At 44.2% G+C, this 19,983-nt stretch overlaps 2 protein-coding genes across 4 annotated transcripts in view; both read left to right on the forward strand.

Moving 5' to 3' along the window:
- The first annotated feature begins 1,441 nt into the window (after positions 1-1,441).
- On the forward strand, positions 1,442-3,156 carry LOC142898776 (transcription factor HES-2-like). Its single transcript, XM_076041977.1, has 4 exons — positions 1,442-2,063; positions 2,152-2,247; positions 2,367-2,454; positions 2,586-3,156. The coding sequence occupies exons 1-4, from the start codon at positions 1,974-1,976 to the stop codon at positions 2,903-2,905; spliced, it is 594 nt and encodes a 197-aa protein (XP_075898092.1). The 5' UTR covers positions 1,442-1,973; the 3' UTR covers positions 2,906-3,156.
- Positions 3,157-4,005: 849 nt separating this feature from the next.
- The window catches only part of acot7 (acyl-CoA thioesterase 7), a 38,550-nt gene continuing 22,572 nt past the window's right edge, over positions 4,006-19,983 (forward strand). The window contains exons 1-7 of one of the 3 annotated variants that reach the window (XM_076041972.1): positions 4,006-4,145; positions 7,610-7,733; positions 9,200-9,356; positions 17,735-17,826; positions 18,229-18,343; positions 18,843-18,857; positions 18,993-19,079. In XM_076041972.1, coding sequence (XP_075898087.1) covers positions 4,006-4,145; positions 7,610-7,733; positions 9,200-9,356; positions 17,735-17,826; positions 18,229-18,343; positions 18,843-18,857; positions 18,993-19,079 — 730 coding nt within the window. Of the gene's footprint in view, positions 4,146-6,307; positions 6,526-7,609; positions 7,734-9,199; positions 9,357-17,734; positions 17,827-18,228; positions 18,344-18,842; positions 18,858-18,992; positions 19,080-19,983 lie in introns of those variants that run through there. The other 2 variants (XM_076041974.1, XM_076041975.1) reach the window with 2 other exon arrangements.

Here is a 19,983-nt window from a genome sequence, read left to right on the forward strand (position 1 = left end):
TCAGTCAGAATAAGACGACAGTTGCATAAAATGGAAATTTTTCGAAATGTGATAGCAACACTCAGCACAACACAGTTTGTCTGTCATCTGATCAAAACCTCTCCCCCGCACGAGCCTACTTCGTCACGAACAGACAAAGCTTTGAGTTTTGTTGTCTATAATATCGATAAACACGCATCTTATGAAAGGTTGGACGCTAACATATCTGGGAGTCCAGCTAAAGTAGACAATTGTATAGGCTGGGGTTTCATATACGGGGAGGGGTGAGGATGGTGCCTTTCTTTCTTTCTTTGTTTCACTTGAACCCCCAACAACACGGACCCATATTTAAAAAAAAAAAAAAAAAAAAGCATGCAGATGGGATACCCACGCCAAACCTGCGTGTAAAGATCATATGTCGTGCGCGTGAAGTTTGTCGTTAATGTGATTCAGTATGCGTGTGTGCGTGCGCGCATCCATCGGTGGGAGGTGGATGGATCCTGGTGGGATGGAGAGATTGGCTCCGCAGCATCAGTGAGTGGTGTGATGGGGGTGTGGTGGGGGTCGAGGGCTCAGTAACAGACAGCCATCTGGTCCCCGTGGCGCGTGCTGCGCGCGTGGTTCCCCTGAGTGCAGTGGCATTCGGGCCTTGTCATGTTTCCCTCCATTTTTTTTTTTTAATTCTTAAATATCATAACGACGTCGAAGTAAACGAGGTTTACAGTTTTATCCAGGTATAAATTGAATTTGTAACTGAATCGTTTATCAAAAATACAAATCCAAGAACATGGTAATCTTAAAAAAAACAACACGGTTGTATTCACAGTATGTATTATTTAAAAAAATAAAATAAAGTCCCATCTCATTTAGTATGCTGCTGTGTTTTCTTTTGTGATTGTACTACATGCTCCTCCCCACGTCACCACCCCTCACCGCCACGCACACGGCGTTGGCAGCAGACGGACAAAGCTTTCAGGTTGCGACACCCTCGGGCAGAACCAGAAAAAAAAAAAAAATCGTATGCAAAACTGCTGTTGACAAAATCGAAGAGCAGATGTTTTTGAACGATGGCGTGGCTTGGGTTTGAGATTGGAGTAAGAGTCTGTATCCCTGTGGACACTTTTTGTACTCACGCCTGACCCCTGTGCCAGTGATACGTATTGCACCCTGTTATCCAGAGTGTATTCGAGGTTCAATATTGTGGATTTATCAGTTTTTATATATGAAAACATGTATCCAGACTCCGAAAATGACACATGCAAATACAAAATAAAATAAAACAAAACAAAACAAAACAAAACAAAAGAAACAAAAACCAAAAACGAACCAGAACAAAACAAAACAAACAAACGAAGTCGAGTCGGCTATTAAATACAACGGAATGAATCTTGACAGCGTAAATAGATACAAACATGTGCATTTACTTTCATATTTTGATGCGAATTTCCAAGAAAACAATATATAAAAATTTTAAAGACTAAACCTGTACACTTTTGTGCAGAAATGTGCTTTGAATTGTAATTGTTACATTTGTCACATTTGTTAAATGTCCTATAATTTTCAAATTTATTATATGTGATTAAAGAAATAAACCATCTTGTTTTTTCCCCCACAAATATGTACAAATTGAGTATGTGGTTTTTGAGAAAGCGGTGCGTCCAAACCTAAGCGTCATTACGCACTTTTTTCTTGAGCTTCTTGACGCATTTTTTTTGTTTGATAGAATAGGGATCAGGACGCAGACACGCAGTGCAGTGGTCACGCATGGATTAGAGAACAAGACAGATGGCTATCTTGGTATATTTGATAGTTTTTGTGTTGCTTTACTCCAATACGTAGCCACTCCAAATGGTTGGCGTTGGCTTGGGGGCGTAGCCATGACGCACGCAGACCGACGCCACGGACCTGCATATATACCGAGAGCCTGAGCCGTTGGACACACATCTCCCTCCAGCTCTGGTTTGGAAACTTTATCCACAGAGAAGACAGTGACAATGTCTCCAAACATGGCTTGTGATTCTCTCCAACCATTCTCTCCACGGCTCACCGTAGCCAAAAGAAAAGAGGCACTCGAACTCAGAAAGGTAAGCCCTGCCACTAATCTAATTCACGTGTTTTGTTGTTGATTTCGCCAATACAATTTGGATCCTAAATGTTCTGTGTTGTTTTCAGACTATGAAACCATTGATGGAAAAGAGACGGCGCGCACGTATTAACGACAGCCTGAACCATCTGAAAAACCTCATCCTTCCTCTCACGGGCAGAGATGTAAGTGTGCTTTATGATTATGAATGAACAAGAAAAAAAAAAAACACATTTCACAACACATTAGTCAATGAATAATTATGCTTAGACGCTTAAATTTTTTTTTTTATTGTTTTCCCCAGAAGACTCGTCATTCCAAGCTTGAGAAAGCTGACATCCTGGAAATGACTGTGAGATTCCTCAACGATATCCCCCCTGTTGGCAACAAAAGTGAGTTTTTTTTTATTCTTCTTTTTATGTAATAATTTTTTTTTTTAATAATGTAAATATTTAATTTCAGTTCTCAGTTTTGTACCTACAAACCATCCACAACGCTAAAACAACCATTTCCCCTTTTCCAGATTCCGCAGACAGTTACAGGGAAGGCTACAAAGCCTGCCTCCAGCGCGTCTCCGCTCTGCTCCCCAAAACGAGCCTGGGCCAAGACGCGTGCCAGCAGGTGAATAACTTCGTCCAGCAGTCCATGAAGGCCACCGTCACCCCGTCCTGCCTCAACTGCTGCGTCCAGAGCTCCAGAGCCTTCCCGCAGATCCAACAGAGACTCCAGAGCCTCAAATACAGCTTCAACTCCAGACCGGAGAGCCAGGCCGGCGGACAGGCGCGAAGTCTTGCGCAGCCAGGTCCACAGGCTATCAGCGCCACCATGTGGAGACCTTGGTAGACTTGTCAAAAGACCGAGAAGAGGCCGATGTGTATATTGATGTGTATATGTAGGGCAGCGCATGTGAGTGTCACATGTTAATACGGACAATAATTGTTCGCCTGAGTTGATGAAAAGAAGTATTTCATCGTGAAATTGTACCGGTTGAGTATTATATACTTACGTGGTTTTGCGCGCGTCTGTTGTCCCGTGTCAGTCGACAATTTTAGACACTCGTATTTTTTTTCAAATCTGCATGTATGTATCGGGTAAATATTTAGTCCTAGTCGTGGACTAAGTGAGCAAGGGCCATTAAAACAGCCCTGTAAGACCCAAGGGGTCATTGTGTGTTTGCTTTTACATTTGCAGAACAGACTTCAGTGTGTTGGGTCTGTGCAGATGGACTCTGTAGACGTATATTACGTCAATGTATGTATTCTCGATTGAGAAGTGTTGTGTTTTTATTATTTGCTATTCACAGCGAATGTACATATGTCTCATAATCAAAAAATAAAACTGCGATGTCGTAGTTTAATCATGTTCTGTGTATTTTGTGCACTTTAGAGTATTACTTACTCAACATTGCTTTGATCGATCAATTTAATAGTGACTACTGGTTTATCTCGCTTTGAAAAACGGACGAAGGCCGTCTGACTGCATGGGGCTTTGAATTTCAAATAGACGGACGGATTAAAGCAGAGCGCGTCAAACAGCGCTTCCAAAGCGGCAACCCCTAAACAAAGACACATTTGGAGTTCAGCAGACAACAGAAACGGTTAGTGTCAGGGGGGTTGGCGCGGTTATTGTTCAATTGACCAACTAATCTCAGAAACGGGCCTACCAGGACAAGTAAAAGGGAGATACAAACAACTGTCGAAGAGAATGTGGTCTCTGCTGCCCCCAAGCGACAATTCCGGGTAATGCGCTAACCACTTCAAGAAAGCTGGACGTAACCCCGCGAGCCGACATCGTTTGACAACCAGAAATCCCACTGTCTCATAACTCAACACCACACTGATAACAAACAACACCTTTCCCACTTAAGATTAGTTCGTAGAGAGAGTGCGACAGGAGCATTCGGGACACAGGACACAACCTGCCCTCACATCTCTCTCTCACACATGCACTCACGCGCACGCATACACACAAATCTCGCTGGCAAACGAGACCAACCGAAGTCCGAGCGAGACCTTATCGGCACCATCACCATCATTACCACAACCACCATCATGTCGGACCCGTCGTCGTCCTCCCTCCAGCTCTGCAGGTAAGCACATTCCACACGACACAAAACACGGAAGAGATGCCATGCTAACAGCCTTCGGTTGGGCGACACCGAGGTAAAGGTGAAAGGCGGTTACACGGTAGCTGATAATCCGCTCTGTGTCGCCTTCACTGACAACTGTCACAGACACACCGTCTGCCGGCTCCACGTCGCCTTCAATGCTGGCTAGTATAAGTAGATTCGCTCTGCTAGCGAACGGCTAGTCGCCGGTAGCCGTGTGTCGCTTGCCGCCAGCGATGACGCGGTTAGCGCCGGTGGAGGAGGGTTTTTTTTCTTTTTCTTTTTTTTTTACTTTCAAGGACACAGAGAGGGCGCCATCCTTTACCGCAGCAAAACTTTATCACGTGTAACTGTGTGCTCGAATAATGTTATGTTAATGTTAATCATATTCTCTTTTGTTGACGTTTTATGGTGCTTAACGTATCCCCCAAACGTTAATAACTGTGAATGAGCGCTGGGATCAAACCAGCTGACAGTTTACAAAATGTCCAAATACCAGTACTACCAGTAATCGCTAGCTACTTGTCTGTGACGTAGAGAAATGTTTCTTTTCTCAGTCGCATCCTATGTGTTTGGTGTAGTACCTCTGAACGTCCAGTAGTGGCGCTGTGGCCCATATTAAAAGTACAACATCTGCTAAGACTGCTTTATTTTCCATTTGTTGTAATTCTTAACACTTATACTGTTAATTTTTAAATTACTGTTTTACTAACTTATTTTTTTCCTAAGAGGAGTGTTTGAAAAGTGACATTACAGAGATACTATAGTACTGCGTTAAAAAATAAATGAAAAATGAAACGTGCATTTAGCTAAATTGGAACATTTTCTTTTTAAAGGTATATTAGAAATGTATCATTAATCAGTAAATGACTGATGCATCAGCTTTTCAACTTAACTTGTTGATCCAGTTTATTTAGAACTACCAAGCTAATCTCCTTTAATGCTTAAACACCAAATCATTTGACCAACTGCCAAAGATGGATTCTCATCTCAAAAGCAAACTCTGTCAATAGTCAATTTTGTTGTTGAAGTAGAAAACAGATGCATTTTCCCTATCCGAAACAATCCCTGCTTTTTCAAAACTAAAACTAACAACATGTTGTGCAGATAGTGCACATACATGTCATGTCAAGCGCAGTGCTGTACAGATCCCATAGTGACACCTTATACAGAATATATGGGGGATGATAGTAAGGATACATAGGTTTAAAAAAAAAAAAAAAAAGAAAAACTACTTCTCCAATGTACTCAGCTAAGTAAAAGCCTAGCATCAACAGGGATCAACTCTTGTGTGCCAGGCTCTAATGTGAGGACAGGGCGCACCGCATATTGCCTGGCAATGCAAGATTGCAATCTGAATGAGTCTTACGCTGCGTGGCAATGTAATATTGCCTTTGTTCAAATAGGTCTGATCTCAGCGCGAACCTCCCTTTATCTCAGTCATTTGTGCTTTGCTTTGACTTCACACTGACAGGACAGAATGGTTCTTAGATACAGTTTTCTGGGTCGGCTTTACCGTTTTCGCTTTCCCTGCTGGCAAAGGTAAAATGACCTTTTCTTTATTTTTATGTGTTGGGTAGGTAGCGGTTTTATCTGAAGCTTGACTTTAATTGCAAAGCTACTGTAATTATGTCATGTAAATGCAGGGTAAATGTCGATAAATTTGGAGGGAACATTACCCCCATAGAAGATCTACTTGTTAGACCTGTTTTCTGTATTACCTGCATTCATGTAATTTGTTCTTATTACAGGAAGTACTCTCTTCACTGATTATTTTCCCACTGTTCTTTAATCAAATCTAAGCTGAATCTGTTAAAAACAACAAAAAAAATCACAGTTTTGCCACAGGTGTGTTCGCAGACATGATGATACTTTAGGTTTTATTTGGATTTTGCGATGGATTTGGTTTTACATTGTGCTAAAGAGAAGTGATTCGTTTTGGAAGAATCATGCGGGGTTTTTATTTGGGTGGGGAGTCAAAGCGGAAACACTTGTCTGTCTTGTGATACCTTTTTAATTTGTCAACTGCTCTTCACGGTAGCTTCCGGGCTTTTTTTTTAGATCCGGTTTGACCACATATCACCTGAGGCGGGGTCAGAAATGTGACATCACCCTTAGCAGTAATGTCAGACTGTGGCGTGCATTTAAAGGATGCTGAATGAGAAGCTCGCGCAGGTGTTGAGTCGGTCAGTTTGCGAGAGTCCGTGGCGGTCGCAGAGATGCTTTGCTTTAGGCCTGAGAGCAGCAAGACCCCAGTGGCAAAGCTGCTGTCGGCATCGCGGAAGCGGCAATCTTTACGGAAACATCAAATCATCACCGATGACAGGGAGGATGGGGAGGCGTATCACCTCAGCAGGTATTTCCTACAGCTTCGGTGCTAAGTATCCCCGTTGCCTGTTTACTCACAGAGAAATTAAATAACACAAGGCTTGTTGACCCTAGTGTTTACAGAGGTGCAGCAGAGGTTTGTGGGCTGTGTCCTTTGGATTGTGTCTTTTAAAGTGTATCTGTGACCATAGACTTGGATGAGACTTGATCAGTTTTATAGCTTTGTATTAAAATGTCAGTTTTATGCTGTGTTGAGCACCCAGAATTTGCCTCACTGCCTAAAATATCTCAGCAAAAAAAAATCTCTTTGTTTTGTGAAGCCAGTTTTTGGGTGCACTCTGTTGCCACTGCATTTGACTCCCCTGTTCCTTGAATGGTTGAGAAAGTAATACAGGGGAACTGTTTGTTGGTTCTGCATCTGTGATTCATCTCATGTTTGTGGCTCTGAGGCTGACAACAGTTTGCAGTTCACAGAATTTCTCAGACTTCAAAAGCCACACTAACTTGTTCCAAATGTTGTGTTGCAGCACGGCCGTCGGCCACCTCACACACACACACACACACACACACACACACACACGCACACACACAGCGTTTCATCACCATCTGATTGACCTTTTGCCTGATTGAGGCTTGTGCCAGCAGACATGATAATAACCTGTTAGTCCTGTTGAACTCAGACACAGAGCAGCTAATGAACATGACAGCAGAACAGTGTCAGTGTGTGTTGCCATCAGATAAACATGCACACAACTGTGGCTATCCCCAAAAATGGTAGCCTGCTATTATTGAGAGAAAAGTCCAAACATATTTATCGTCCTTATTGCGTCAGAACTCACATAAACCATAGTATAAATGCACTAAAAAAAACAACTTTTAGATTTTTTTCCCCCTCTTTGTTTGTGGCAACAAATTTCTGAGATGCTTGCAATATTTTCAGTGATTGGTTACATGTGAGACAGTTTTTTTTTTTCATGTTTTCTTTCTGTTGTTTTAAAGATCGCGGCAGTTTTTAAAATAGGACCATAAAAAATGGAAAACAATGTCAAAGGTCATGAAATCCCACTAAAATGTATTGCCATGCTAAGACACTGAAACAAACCTTTTCTGACCTGCAGGCTCATGCGTCCAGACGACGCCAACATCGTGGGCAACGTCCACGGCGGCAACGTCCTCAAGATGATGGAAGAGGCCGGATGCATCGTTGGCACGCGACACTGCAATGCAGAGAATGGGGTAAAACAATCCCTCGTGCATTATAATAGCACTGTGTTTACATCCAGGTTGTCAGACATCTCCACGATGTGTTGTTACTCTGAGATGAACATACATCACGTCAAATGTCTGAAAATGTGTTTTAACGGCCACATCGATGAACAGAGGAGATTGTTTAAAATGTTCATATGGTGTATGTAGAAACGTGCTTGTTTTTTTTTTGGTTTGTTTTTTTTAAAACAATATTAATGATCTGGTCGTGAACAGTGATGTGATAACTAGCAATTTAATTGATTGTTTTTACTGAAATAATAGTTGTCTGCAAAACAAACAGTGAATCTTTGAAAGAAAAATAGGTACAAACTGTTTCTTACTAATTATTATTATTATTATTATTATTATTATTATTATTATTATTATTATTATTATTATTATTATTATTATTATTATTAAGCTCTGCAGTAAGGAATACACTGACAGAATGGGGACTGTTGAATTATTGGAGTATTTTAGCAGTCCTTGATGAAAACCCAACATCTAAATTTCGCAGACGACCTTGTTTTCAATCAATGTTGCCTCTCTAGATTTATATTATTGCTCTTCCTGTCTCAGTTTTACTTTTCACCCAGTTAACCTTCACCTGCTTTTTACGAGTCCTCAGCTGTGATCTCACTTTGCAACATTGTTCTAATCTCTTACATTTCACTGATTAGATAAGAAGTAAACACAAGTATGTCTAAGAACACACCTCGTCTGACTCCAGCGATACTATCAACAGGTTCTTTTTTTTAAAGTTGCTTCAGCATCAACATGGGTTTCTAAGTAATTTCAGTAAACTATTTACAATGACATAGTAGTATACAATATGTCTGCACTAAATGTCGTGACGTCTTTTATGCCGATTGCAGCAAGTAATCCTAGATATGGCCTCTATAGAGTTTTCATCTCTTACATTAATAGTGGTACCTTTAACCTGTCTGATCAATGTCACTGGTGCTGTGCAAGACACATGGTGACACATATCAAATAATACAAGTATTCTCATTCTCTTGTTAAATTTTAAGTTTTAAATTTAGCAACGGCAATATAAATGTCAATACCAGTAGTAATAGTAATACTACACAATAATTAAATAATTTAAAACCCTTTCTAACCGTAAGCAGGGGTAGACAATAAGGGAACTTTGCAAAAAAGAAAAGTGCAAATACACTTATTCTGACAGTGCATTACTCAAGTATGTCCTCCTCAGTTGGCTGATTTTTGCACCCCCCCCTCCTGATGACCAGGCAGTATAACCTGGGTGTCTGCTTCTGGGCCCTGTCTGCCACCAGCTCAAATATATTTTGTTAACCCAAGCCTGAACCCTACTAAATGCCATACAAAGAAGATGGAATATGATACTTATTTATTTTGTGTCAAACAAGATGAACCTGGTTTTCTTTATTGTCATTTTTTTTTTTTTTTTTTGCCTTCACTCTGGTGTGTAGGAACACTGTGTGGCTGCACTGGTTCGGGTGGAGAAGACGGAGTTCGTGTCCCCAATGTTCATCGGCGAGGTCGCCCATGTCTCCGCTGCGATCACCTACGCCTCCAAGCATTCCCTGGAGGTGCAGGTGAAGGTCGTCGCCGAGAACATCCTCACAGGTAAACCTCTCTTCCGCCTTCTCACATGCGCCACAGTCAGCTGCTCCGTCTTAATTCACTAAATTCACACACGTCATGCGGCTCGAGTTACGCCAGTGGTTTAGACTGTAGAGAACAGCATCTGCATCAGCGTTCACCTTTTACCTCATTCTTGCATCACACTGCGGCCAAGAGAAAAAAAAAAGAAAGGAATGACTGACATTCAAGTGATAGGTTTCACAAACATTCATTGACATGCGGCCACACAAGCACTGGCACATTTTTGGCAATTCACTAAAAATGCCATTGTCACGTGCAGATTTTTTTCTTCTGTATTTTCGACAGCTGTCTTAATTTAAAGGGTTTCTTGTGACTCGGTCATCACCAGCACACCCTAAACACTGTTTACACTGCTCGTGTATTTCTGCAATCGCCTCTGCAATTGCATTTTGTCCAAATTGCAAAGTCAGAATTTGTTTTTTTCTCGAAAAACATTTGCATCAACGCTCCAGTCAACGCTCTTACAATGCTGTCCTCATGAGAGGTGATACTCCTGAGACAACATGTCAACATGCAGTAACGTGTTTTCTGTACCGTGGTAAATTCGAACATTTCATTCATTTCACACATGTTGCAAACATTTTCATCATTTCTAGTTTGTGGGTGAGTGTATCTTCATACAGGATGTACCGCTGATGATGACGCGTCTATGATCATATGAGTCACCCTGAACACCCAGGAATAGCAGTCAGCCATTATTTATTTTAGCATTTACACCAGTGCTGCTCTTCCTGTTGCATGTATTCATTCTTTATTAGAGTAGACGTTAAGTATGACAGGACATTAGTCTGCTGCCACGCCCCCGTGCAAAGCCATTTCACACCCAGCTGCACCAAACTTTATTCTCCATGATGTCAGCCATCCTTGTGAACCCGAAATTGCAAAAGGCACAGACCTTGAGCTGATCGAATTGTAATTCTCCACACGTGGGTGTGTTCTTGTGCGAGATTCTTTTAAATATTGTAAAGCTGCTATGGGAAATATATATCGGGCTTTCTATTTTAAAATGTGCCACATAATTACATCACTTCATATTTCACAGTCAATTAGTTTTTGTTTCATAATGTTTCAAAAAGTTGAGATAAGGGCGGACTTCTGTTTGATGCTGTCCAACCCATAGAGGGCAGCATACACTACGTAACTCTGGCCTGAGTGCCAGAGGAGCGTCGTGGTGGTTGAAGAACAACTTTATTTTCTTCTTACAGTCCTGTATCACAGGCATCATGCTTTATTTAGCGTTGCTAATATATATATATTTTTAAATAATATTTTTAAAACATATTTGAGTGTGTTATTATCTGTCCAGTACACTCTTGCAGTTGCACAAGCACACTTTGCCACCTTGAGAAGCCAAGCAGAGATGATAAAAATGACCTCTGCAGCCATACAGAGAAACGACGTGCATGCAACAAGCCAGATGTATAACTGTAGTGCTGTGTTGTTGCACGCAAGGAGAAGTTTCCTTGCATGTTTTTGTAGACGTCTTTGTGTGGTTCCCTTCCTAACTTGCATTTTAGAAGAACTGAAGCGTCAGTTTTGCGGGGAGTGAGGTAACAAAGTGCAAAGGGAGGATTTTGGAGGGCAGGACAGTGACACACTGGTGTGGGGAGAGAGGCTGGGCAGACAGACAGATGAGAGGAAAGGACAGAGCGGAGAAAAGTGAGAGTCAACAAAGAGAGAAGGATAACGGCGAAGGAGGTGTGAGAAACAAAAGCATTATCCCCCCTAGACAGCTGTTGCCGTAGCAACTGGCTTGTACTGGTTGGTTGGCTGGTTGCTGGGTTGGAAGCGGGTTGATGGAGGCAGAGGCCGGAGTGTGAAATGACAGGTGGAGAGCAGACAGACAGACAGACAGACAGACAGACTGTAAGGAGGGAGGGGGTGGGGGTGGGGGGGTGTCCTAAAGAGGGGAGAGCTCACACTCGGTGAACCGACTCACACCGTCTGACCTCCTGACGCAGGCATAACTTGTGCAGCGCAAACACCATTTACAAAATAGGGTCAGACATTCTGATCCACTTACTCTGGTTTTCCCATTAGCATATTTTAACATTTTCTCGGACTTGATTTGCATAAATTCCGACCTTGGGAAAATGAGTGTGTCAACACCATTTGTACATTGTGCTGAAACAAATGAAAAACCGCGATCGCAGCCGTTCCCGTCTTTTGTCAGTGCTGTAGCCCGATAAACGGAAACAAGAGACGTCTTCAGTGTTGAGTCACTGAAGGTGGAGTCAGAGGGACTGTAGCTTTTGGAAGTGCGCTTTACAGGCGGCAGGCGGCAAACGCATTTTAGAGAGCGAGGTTTGAGCGCCTTGTGGGAAAACTTAAAGGCAAACAAATGGTGTATTTTTGGTCGGTCCAACAATCTTATTGAAGATGCACACACACACAACAATTGGATCCAAACCTCAGGGGGACATAAAGAAGGGATTGAATTCAGTTTGTGGTTTGGATAATGGGTTTCTCTGATGGTTCATTTTTACGTCTAGACTTTGCATTGCCAGACAAACTCTTAAGTAAGACAATACATCTGGTTTCGCCACTCACAGTTGATTTTTGCAAGATCAATACAGTACAGGATACATACAGCATCTGCATGTAGTGGGACAGACTCACAACAAAGCACATGGCACAAGCTGAGCCGGCTGAAAATGACAGAAACAGCAGCTAGTCAGTAATAAAGATGTAAAACAGTAATTTAGCACGTTGATCAGTGCCACCTTCACGTTACAAAACCGTGCATAAAGTCTGAAGTCCGTTTATTCTCTGACTCAGCCTCCATTTTTGCAAAAATAGAAAAAACTAACACCCTTGTTCAAAAGCCTGGTTTGCATCTATGGCAGCCATCTTGGTCGTCTCTGCAAGGTGCCTCTCTATTGGTTATCGTGCAAAGGCCGCCCCCTACTAGATAGACTGCTGCGATTGGCCAAGGCACAATCAGCATGAATGGGAGCATTGCCAGAACAAAGTGCTGGAGCCACTGTAATGAGCCTGCAGATTGGTGGCATTGCACATTGAAGTCACATGAGCGAGCGAGTCACAGCTTATTGAAAAAGATGCCCGTTCACTTTATGCACGCAGCCGCATCGCTCTGCGGACGTTTGCATTTCCAAATGCGGCCGTTTGTGAAAGTGCAGCAAATGTGTGCGAGTCTACACTGTAAAATACATGTGTCTTATGTGTGCGCGTTTGTGTGTGTGTGCGCGCGCGTGTGTGTGTGTGTCTCTCTCTCAGTGTTTGGCCCTTTAAAAGGTTCCTGCAGGGCCGAGGGGGAAGAGAAGATAACGGGAGCAGACATTATTTGCTTCTGTCATGTCGACTTAACGTCAGACCTCACACAGTGTGGCCCAGTCCAACACGGACGCCAAGTAGATGTACCTGCGCACATGCTCCAGCGTGTCTCGCGTGCACGCAGCCGGCAACGCGGCAAACGCTCATGCACGCGTGCGTTTGTGCAGGGACGACGCGCGTGCACGCGCCCAACGCAGTTTTTACCGGTTAAAGTCGCAAAGACCCCACACAGGCCTTGCACTCACGCAGACACACACTGGCAAGAGGCTTCAGTTTGAAGCACAAATGGCATTGTTTAGTTGTCGTTACTCTCCTGCAGAAATTTTGAATCAAAAGAGAAGACGGAATAAAGATATTTGCATTTGTCTGTATTGCACATTGCATTTACGTTGCAATTTGCGCGTTCCCTCGGCCGTGTCGCCGCGTGACCGCGCGCTCCCTGTTGTGTTCAACCTTGCGACAGCACCACGCACCGTGCACGCGCTCCTTATCTATGCATTCGTATTTATTCCACGTGTGTGTGTGTGTGTGTGTGTGTGTGTGTGTGTGTGTGTGTGTGTGTGTGTGTGCGTGCGTGCGCGCGGGCACATCGGGGCGGGGGGAGGGACAGGGGGAGGAGGAGGAGGCAAGGATCCAGGTTCCACAGTCAGTCAGGCAGCATCTCGTCAGGCAGGCCTCAGTCATGGCCCCCCAGGGGAAAGCTGCCTACTGTGGGCACGAGCCGTGATGATTGTCCCTGCTGCGGGGATTGCATATGCGTACTGGAAGGCAGACCCGCACTGCCAAACGCGTGCGCAACTCTGCATAAACACACACACACACACACACACACACACACACACGTATGCACACGAGAGCGTGCACCTAATAGAGGGCGCACGATCGCGCAGCGATAGTCTCGTGTGTGCACGTGGACGCACAAGGAGTCAATCATTTGCACACAAGCCGGCAACAAAACGCATCTGCAGCCGCACTCGCAGCAAAATGCGCACGGGGTAGAGGCATCGCGCCGATTTGCATAAACACAGCTTGCAGTTTGTGTCCCCCTTTCACACATGCACGCGAGCACGGGCAGAGCGGAGAACAATGCATTGTGGGTGGATATTTAAATCACGCGTGAATTTCCTCCGTGCTCCTGGTGCGTCACACAGCTGCACACGCTTGAGGAGTCCTTCATTTTCCACTGCCGCTCATACGCAGATAGACGGACCCATGCTCCAGTCCAGAGATGAAACATACATCTTTCATTTTAGGCGAACTGTCCTTTAACATTGTACTATACTGACTGGCTGAAACAATCCGCCGAGGGAAAGACAGAGGACGTATGGCACCGCAGCAAATTTTAAGGTCATTTAAGTACAGCAGAAATCTGTCTTTGTGGAAAATCACTTTGCATTTTTAAAAGCCAAACAGCTGCTTTGGCCTAATTAAGCTTACGTATATATTCTGTGCTGAAACCCTTTAAGTAGCGTTTTTTTTTAATATGCTACACGCAGCTAAAATTATACTGTTGCGCTACCAGATATCCAATTTAAATGGAAATTCTCCTTCCTAAAGTTGTGCTCCACATTTGTTCTGTCAGGCTGTAACATCCCACAGTGGGCCTGTAGTAAAGTTAAACATAACAGCGCCTTGGCTCAGAACAATGGAAAATCTCTGCTCTTGATCCTGGAGTATCGGGCACAAAGAACCATCTTTGCCGCTCTTGTCTATAAGGCTGGGAAAAGCTGCTCAGGGAGAGGAGCAGAAAACGAGAAGGACGACTGAAGGGTCGTTAGTGAAGAGGCAAAGGAGGAAGAGCAGGCTGACAAGCAGAATGCAACAATAAATCAAAGGCAGCAGCTTGAGGAAAACTAAGATGGATGGAGAGCACAATAGATGGAATGGCACAGGGAGCATCAAGAGGAGGAAAGGAAGAAGTCAGATCATGAGGCACTGCAGGCAGGTGTTGGCAGAGCCTTTGATAACATATCATTTGCAGCTTTAAAGTTGGGACAAGAATCCCTCTGAATATTATTAAGCTATGATTGATGCTTTGCACTTGGACTATCAAGCCATGCGAGAGGGACATTTCCACTCCTAAATAGTCAGTAGCGCTCTTTAGTCAGACTACCATACAAAGTATATTTAAACTTTAACAGTTTTTGTAACATGTATGAACCCTCTCCCATTTCAAACAACGCAGGATTCCCACCCTCCAGTCGTGATGACGTGCAATACTTCTGACTTTTTGCAAAAGTCTAACATATTGAGCAGAGGGGATTGTTCAAAAAAAAAGGGAGGCGGGCGGCGTTTTATATTATCGTCACACAGATTGTCTGACAGTGCAGTCATGTCAGGAGAAGTCGAATGAAATGAACAATTTAAAAGCGTCTTGCGCAATTTGGAGCAATATGCGTCTTTGTCGTGGACGTCCTGTGGAAGCAGGAAGGCTGAATGACGCACACTGACATCGTCTCCGCTCGATGCGGGGGGATTTGAGATTCAAAGCTGGCCCCCTTGTGTCACTCTCTGGTCATAAAGGTCATCAACCAGATTGGGAATGATTCCTAATGGGGCCGATTCATCCAATGCTCCCCCCCCCCCCCCCGACCCCCCTCCACTTCCTCCCCCCTCCCTCCCTCTCCTTTTCCTGCTTGCTACTCGCTTAATGCAGTTCATTTGAAAGGTCCAGCAGGAGCTAATAATAGACTGGAGTCTCAGTCTTGGTAGAGTCAAGGATATGTAAATATGTCCACCCCCTCCCCCTCTGCTGGGTGACTTCCTGGTTGCTGGCAAGGGTAGCAGCCAATGAGGGGAGGAGAGCTGAAGCGAGGTTGGCAAGGCAACGTGGCACGGCTGTCAGAGCCCATGTAAAATGCAAATGTTATATCCCCTTAAAGTAGCTTTCAGCGGGCTGTTTGTCGGACTTCTGTCAACCCTCCACCTGGAAAGTCGGTCAGGTTGTTACGTTTGATCACACAGCGATGTCACAGATCTTTATTTATTCATGTGCGGGCTGCCCCTGTTTCTGTGTCCACACGGATGCGGCGCACATCTGCGGGGTTTTCTGTTTAATTTACTCAAGTAATTGGTGTACAAATATGGGAGGAAAAAAAAGCAGCCATTATGGAAAAGGCACTTACCGGCAAATCTGCACCAGGACAAAAAAAAACAAAACAGAAGGCACTTTTATCCACCGCCACATTGTTTTGTAAGAGGCCATTAACATTTTGTCTTTATTCTCCTGTGTGTGCTCCAACAACACAAACTTGAAATAGCCCCTCTCTAACCCCCCCCCCCCCCCAACAGCACCCCACCTCCAACCCCCTGATAGCAAACGAGGAGAAAAGCTGTAGGCTGAATAGACGAGGTATCGCTATGGCAACCTCTCCGCTTGATTGCTACGAGATGCGATTTTCGCGAGTTTTCGTGTTGCTGATCTGCTGCTGGTTCTTAGCTTCCTGAAGAAAATGCGGCGCCAACGCTGCAGCCTCCACCCACCAACGTGCTTTAATGCCCCGACTGTATAGAGTGCTTTGTCGATGTCAGATCCAATGGTAAACCCGCCCGCCAGCATCCCTAACATACTGATGGTGGAGATGGCTGTAGTTGTACAGAAGGAACGGTGAAGCTTTACGGCGTGAGGGTAACTGAAGAACCGTGAATTTGTGCGCAAATGAATCGCAAAATGTCCTGAATTCAGGCGTGAACTACGTGGTGAACTGTCCTGAATTTATATGTTTTTTTTTTTAGAGCTCATATCTGATGTGATGACATAAATTAATGCATTAACTACTGTGTTTTAATCATTATGACTTATGAGTGTTTAATGATGTTCATGATGACTTCCAGTTAAGCAAGTCTCCAATTAAACGGGTAAGACCAGATTGGTCAGTTTTTCTGAATGGTTGAACAGTGTAACTCCTGCTTGTATTTATGATATTTCATGCATGAATGTATGATAATTCACGTACCCTTACCATAATATGTTATCAAAGAAATCAAAGGATGAAACACACAAAAAAAAGTGCAGAGAAGTGCAAAAATGCTATGTCTTAGATCAAACTGCTCCTTAAAGAGGACGTCCTGGCCGTCTGGTCGACTTAACTTTAGTTTATTTCAGTGCTGTATATTTGCCTCTCCAGGCTGAGAAAGCCAGTGAGCCATTCTGTTGATAAAAAGGTAGAGTTTGAAAAAGATGGACTGTCTGTTTAAATCAGAGCCATCTGGACATCAGCAGGATGATGCAAGATTTTCCAGATGTGCTCGGAAGATGTTGTTTGTCAGTGTTTGCCGTGAAGAAACGCCAAGAGAGCACAGACTAAGGAGGCATGCGACTGAACGAGATGCAGTGGAAACAGCAGTGACCATAACAGACACATTGAAACATTTGTATGTTGTTGGTGTTGACAAAATGCTGTTACGTAAAAAAATGCCAGAGAAAAGAAAGTGGTTGTGCCTGATGGCAGTACAATGAGCTGTAGAAGTGATAAAGTAAATGACATTGTTTTCATTTCAATTACATGTTGTTCAGTTATAAAGATAAACAGCAGCAGGGTTTAGGCAATATTTGATATACAGAATCTCCTCAATCATTTTAAGCACCTTCAGCTACTGCAGATGACGTCAGTAATAATAAAAAGCGTCGTAAATAATGTTTGACTTGGAAACATCAGCTGGAACTTAGCACTTTTCTAAATGGTTAAACATCACATGAAGTGCGTTTGTGTCCTAAATAGACGCGGACGCTTGTCTCAAACAAAGAAGCCATTTTGTTTTGTGCTCCTTTGTTCGTTGCAGAAAAAGGACAAACCTTCAGGCTCCGCCTCCGGAGAACCGGCACTGGCTTTTATGAGGGTTCTGAAATTATCTATTCGTTCGACAATGGCTATTGCAAAAAGTGTTTGCGCCATTGTCCTTTTATTCGAAACAAAGCGTCAAAGCTTGATTTATCCTCCACAATGCTTGAGTTTGTTTGTTTGTTTGTTTTTGATTTGGTCACAATGAGGTTGCCGGATAACATTTAAGAAAAAAAAAATTCTCCCTTCTCTCTGTACGTGCAGGTGCTAAGAAGCTGGCCAACAAGGCGGCGCTGTGGTACGTCCCCTGCTCTCTGCAGAACGTTGACAAGATCCTGGAGGTGCCGCCCCCAAAGGTAACGTCTGAGCTCTGCCATCTTGACCTTTTGTGGAACAAAGTTGCTTCTCTCACCGGTCATCTCTTCTCTGTCCTGTCTTTAAAGGTGCAGTGTGTAAAAACTTTAAGGAAGCCCACCTGACAGCACGTTTAGTTTTTCAGGGTGCTGTCAGGCAGGTTTCCTTAAAAAATGGCGGCGCGAGATGGCCGCTAAACTGTGAATAAGACCCTATATATACTTCTATTAATGTATTTATCAGCAGGATGTTGGACTTTTACCAACATAAAAATCATACATGAAACCAAATTTTACACACTGGACCTTTAAATGGAACAGAACTGGCAGCAAGTCTGTGAGAGACACCCGTTGGTAAGCACGCACATTCAGGTTGAATTTCATCTTTTCTCTTTTTCTCTGAAGTATGCCAGCCCAGAGCTGGAGGAGGAGGGCAGGAAGCGCTACGAGGCTCAGAAGACGGAGAGACTGGAGACCAAAGCCAGGAGCGAAGAGGTTGTTCCTCCTCCCTCCAACCCAGGTGACACGGCCGCAGATCGAACACCGCCGTGCGTGTTAATGCGCGGAAGACAGAGCCATCACTCCCACGCGTGGAGTGAAAGACGGCGACCCGGAATCCGTTCCCGCGTCTCTTAAATGTTTTGATGTCTTTGTGTAAAATGCCACCGTGGCGCCCGCAGATTGGGTAACGCCTCCACAGGGAACACAGGGGCGCTGCACATACCTCTCTGAGCCTCATTTTAAAGTCTGTGCTGCATAATGATGGTGACTGTAAGAACAGGAGCCCCCCCCCCCCCCCCCAACCTGTTATCAGTGTGCAACCATCACTGTGGCATCTGATCAGTGGCAGTAAGCCGCAGCATTAAGCCTCGAGCAAATGTTAGTTCAATGGTGGAACAAGGCGAGACCAGAGTGGTGCATGTCTTCCAGTGTATATCCTGTGTATATGCAATACGTAAACTCAGCAGCAGCAAGATGTTAACCGGTTCTCTAATTTTCTTCCGATTGCTTAACCTCAGAGGATCCACTGAAAGGTACGTTAGCTTGCGCTGTGCCGCGGCGAGGTAGCGTGCAATCTCAGCTGCTGTCTTCAAAAAGTTCAACACTGTCAGTCGGAAATACTGCGCTCCCCCTTTCACACTTCTCCTCCGCTGCGGGTGCTTTTGCAGAGCGTCACACAGTGGCCTTCAGCCAGTCCAGTTTGATCCACCTGGTGGGCCCCTCCGACTGCACGCTGCACAACTATGTTCACGGAGGTGAGTCCTTTCTTCCAACTCTGTCTTGTGTTCCTGGAGCGTATGGATCGTTTTCTCGCCTTCTGACGCTGCACACTAGAATCCATGCGCAGCATCAGACCCACGGGGGGCAGCACTGAGCTCTGAGCAAACATGCTAAATCAACAATCGCAAATTTTGCATTACCTTGACGCATGTGTGTGTGTGTGTGTGTGTGTGTTTGACTCTGCTTTAATCTCCCGAGAATGTAAATATTTGTTTCTCGTGCATCTTGACTGGAGACGTGTTGAATAACCAAAACACTGACTCACAGACTCGCAGTGTCCCGGGTAACAACTGCAAAGTTGTGGTTGAAATTTGTCCGGATTTGCGTCGATACTCGCACGTCGGTAGCTCCAGCCTGGAGCTCGGTGTCTCTGTGTCGAGTCACGTCAGGTTTCGTTCACCGGTGTTGTGCGTGTGAAAAAAAAGTACACTTGTGAAGCTGCATCGGGCTGTTTGGTATTCAAAATGAGGAGCCCGCCGTGACCGCCCCGACCTCAGTGTGGTATTTAAAAGCTGCGAGGGAAAGAATGAGGCACAAATGCTGAACAGCAGGTGAAAGGCACCGAGTGAGTGGCTGCAGGTAATTAGGGACAGAGCGAGGTGTGTGAAACAGCAACTGGGAGGATGGAGCAGACGCATCTCATGCACTCGTTTAGTTTTATTCCTAACTTACACAGAGAGGCCGTCTAGGCTCTGTCTTTCACCTCTGGCCTGTATATCACAGCACAATCGAAGCTGAGGAAGAAAACAATTATTCTTGTGATTCAGACTGATTTTCCTTGAGAGACTGTTAGTCTTCACATAGCGCTCTCTTCATCTGCACAGGTCAAGGGGTGCGTGGAGAAAATGCATTGTTGCGTCCAGAAATAGTTTGACTTTA

Source organism: Nelusetta ayraudi, unplaced genomic scaffold (assembly GCF_046127955.1).
Source record: "Nelusetta ayraudi isolate G7.1 ecotype Tasmania unplaced genomic scaffold, CSIRO-AGI_Nayr_v1 ptg000070l, whole genome shotgun sequence".
In the NCBI taxonomy this organism is placed as follows: Eukaryota; Metazoa; Chordata; class Actinopteri; order Tetraodontiformes; family Monacanthidae; genus Nelusetta; species Nelusetta ayraudi.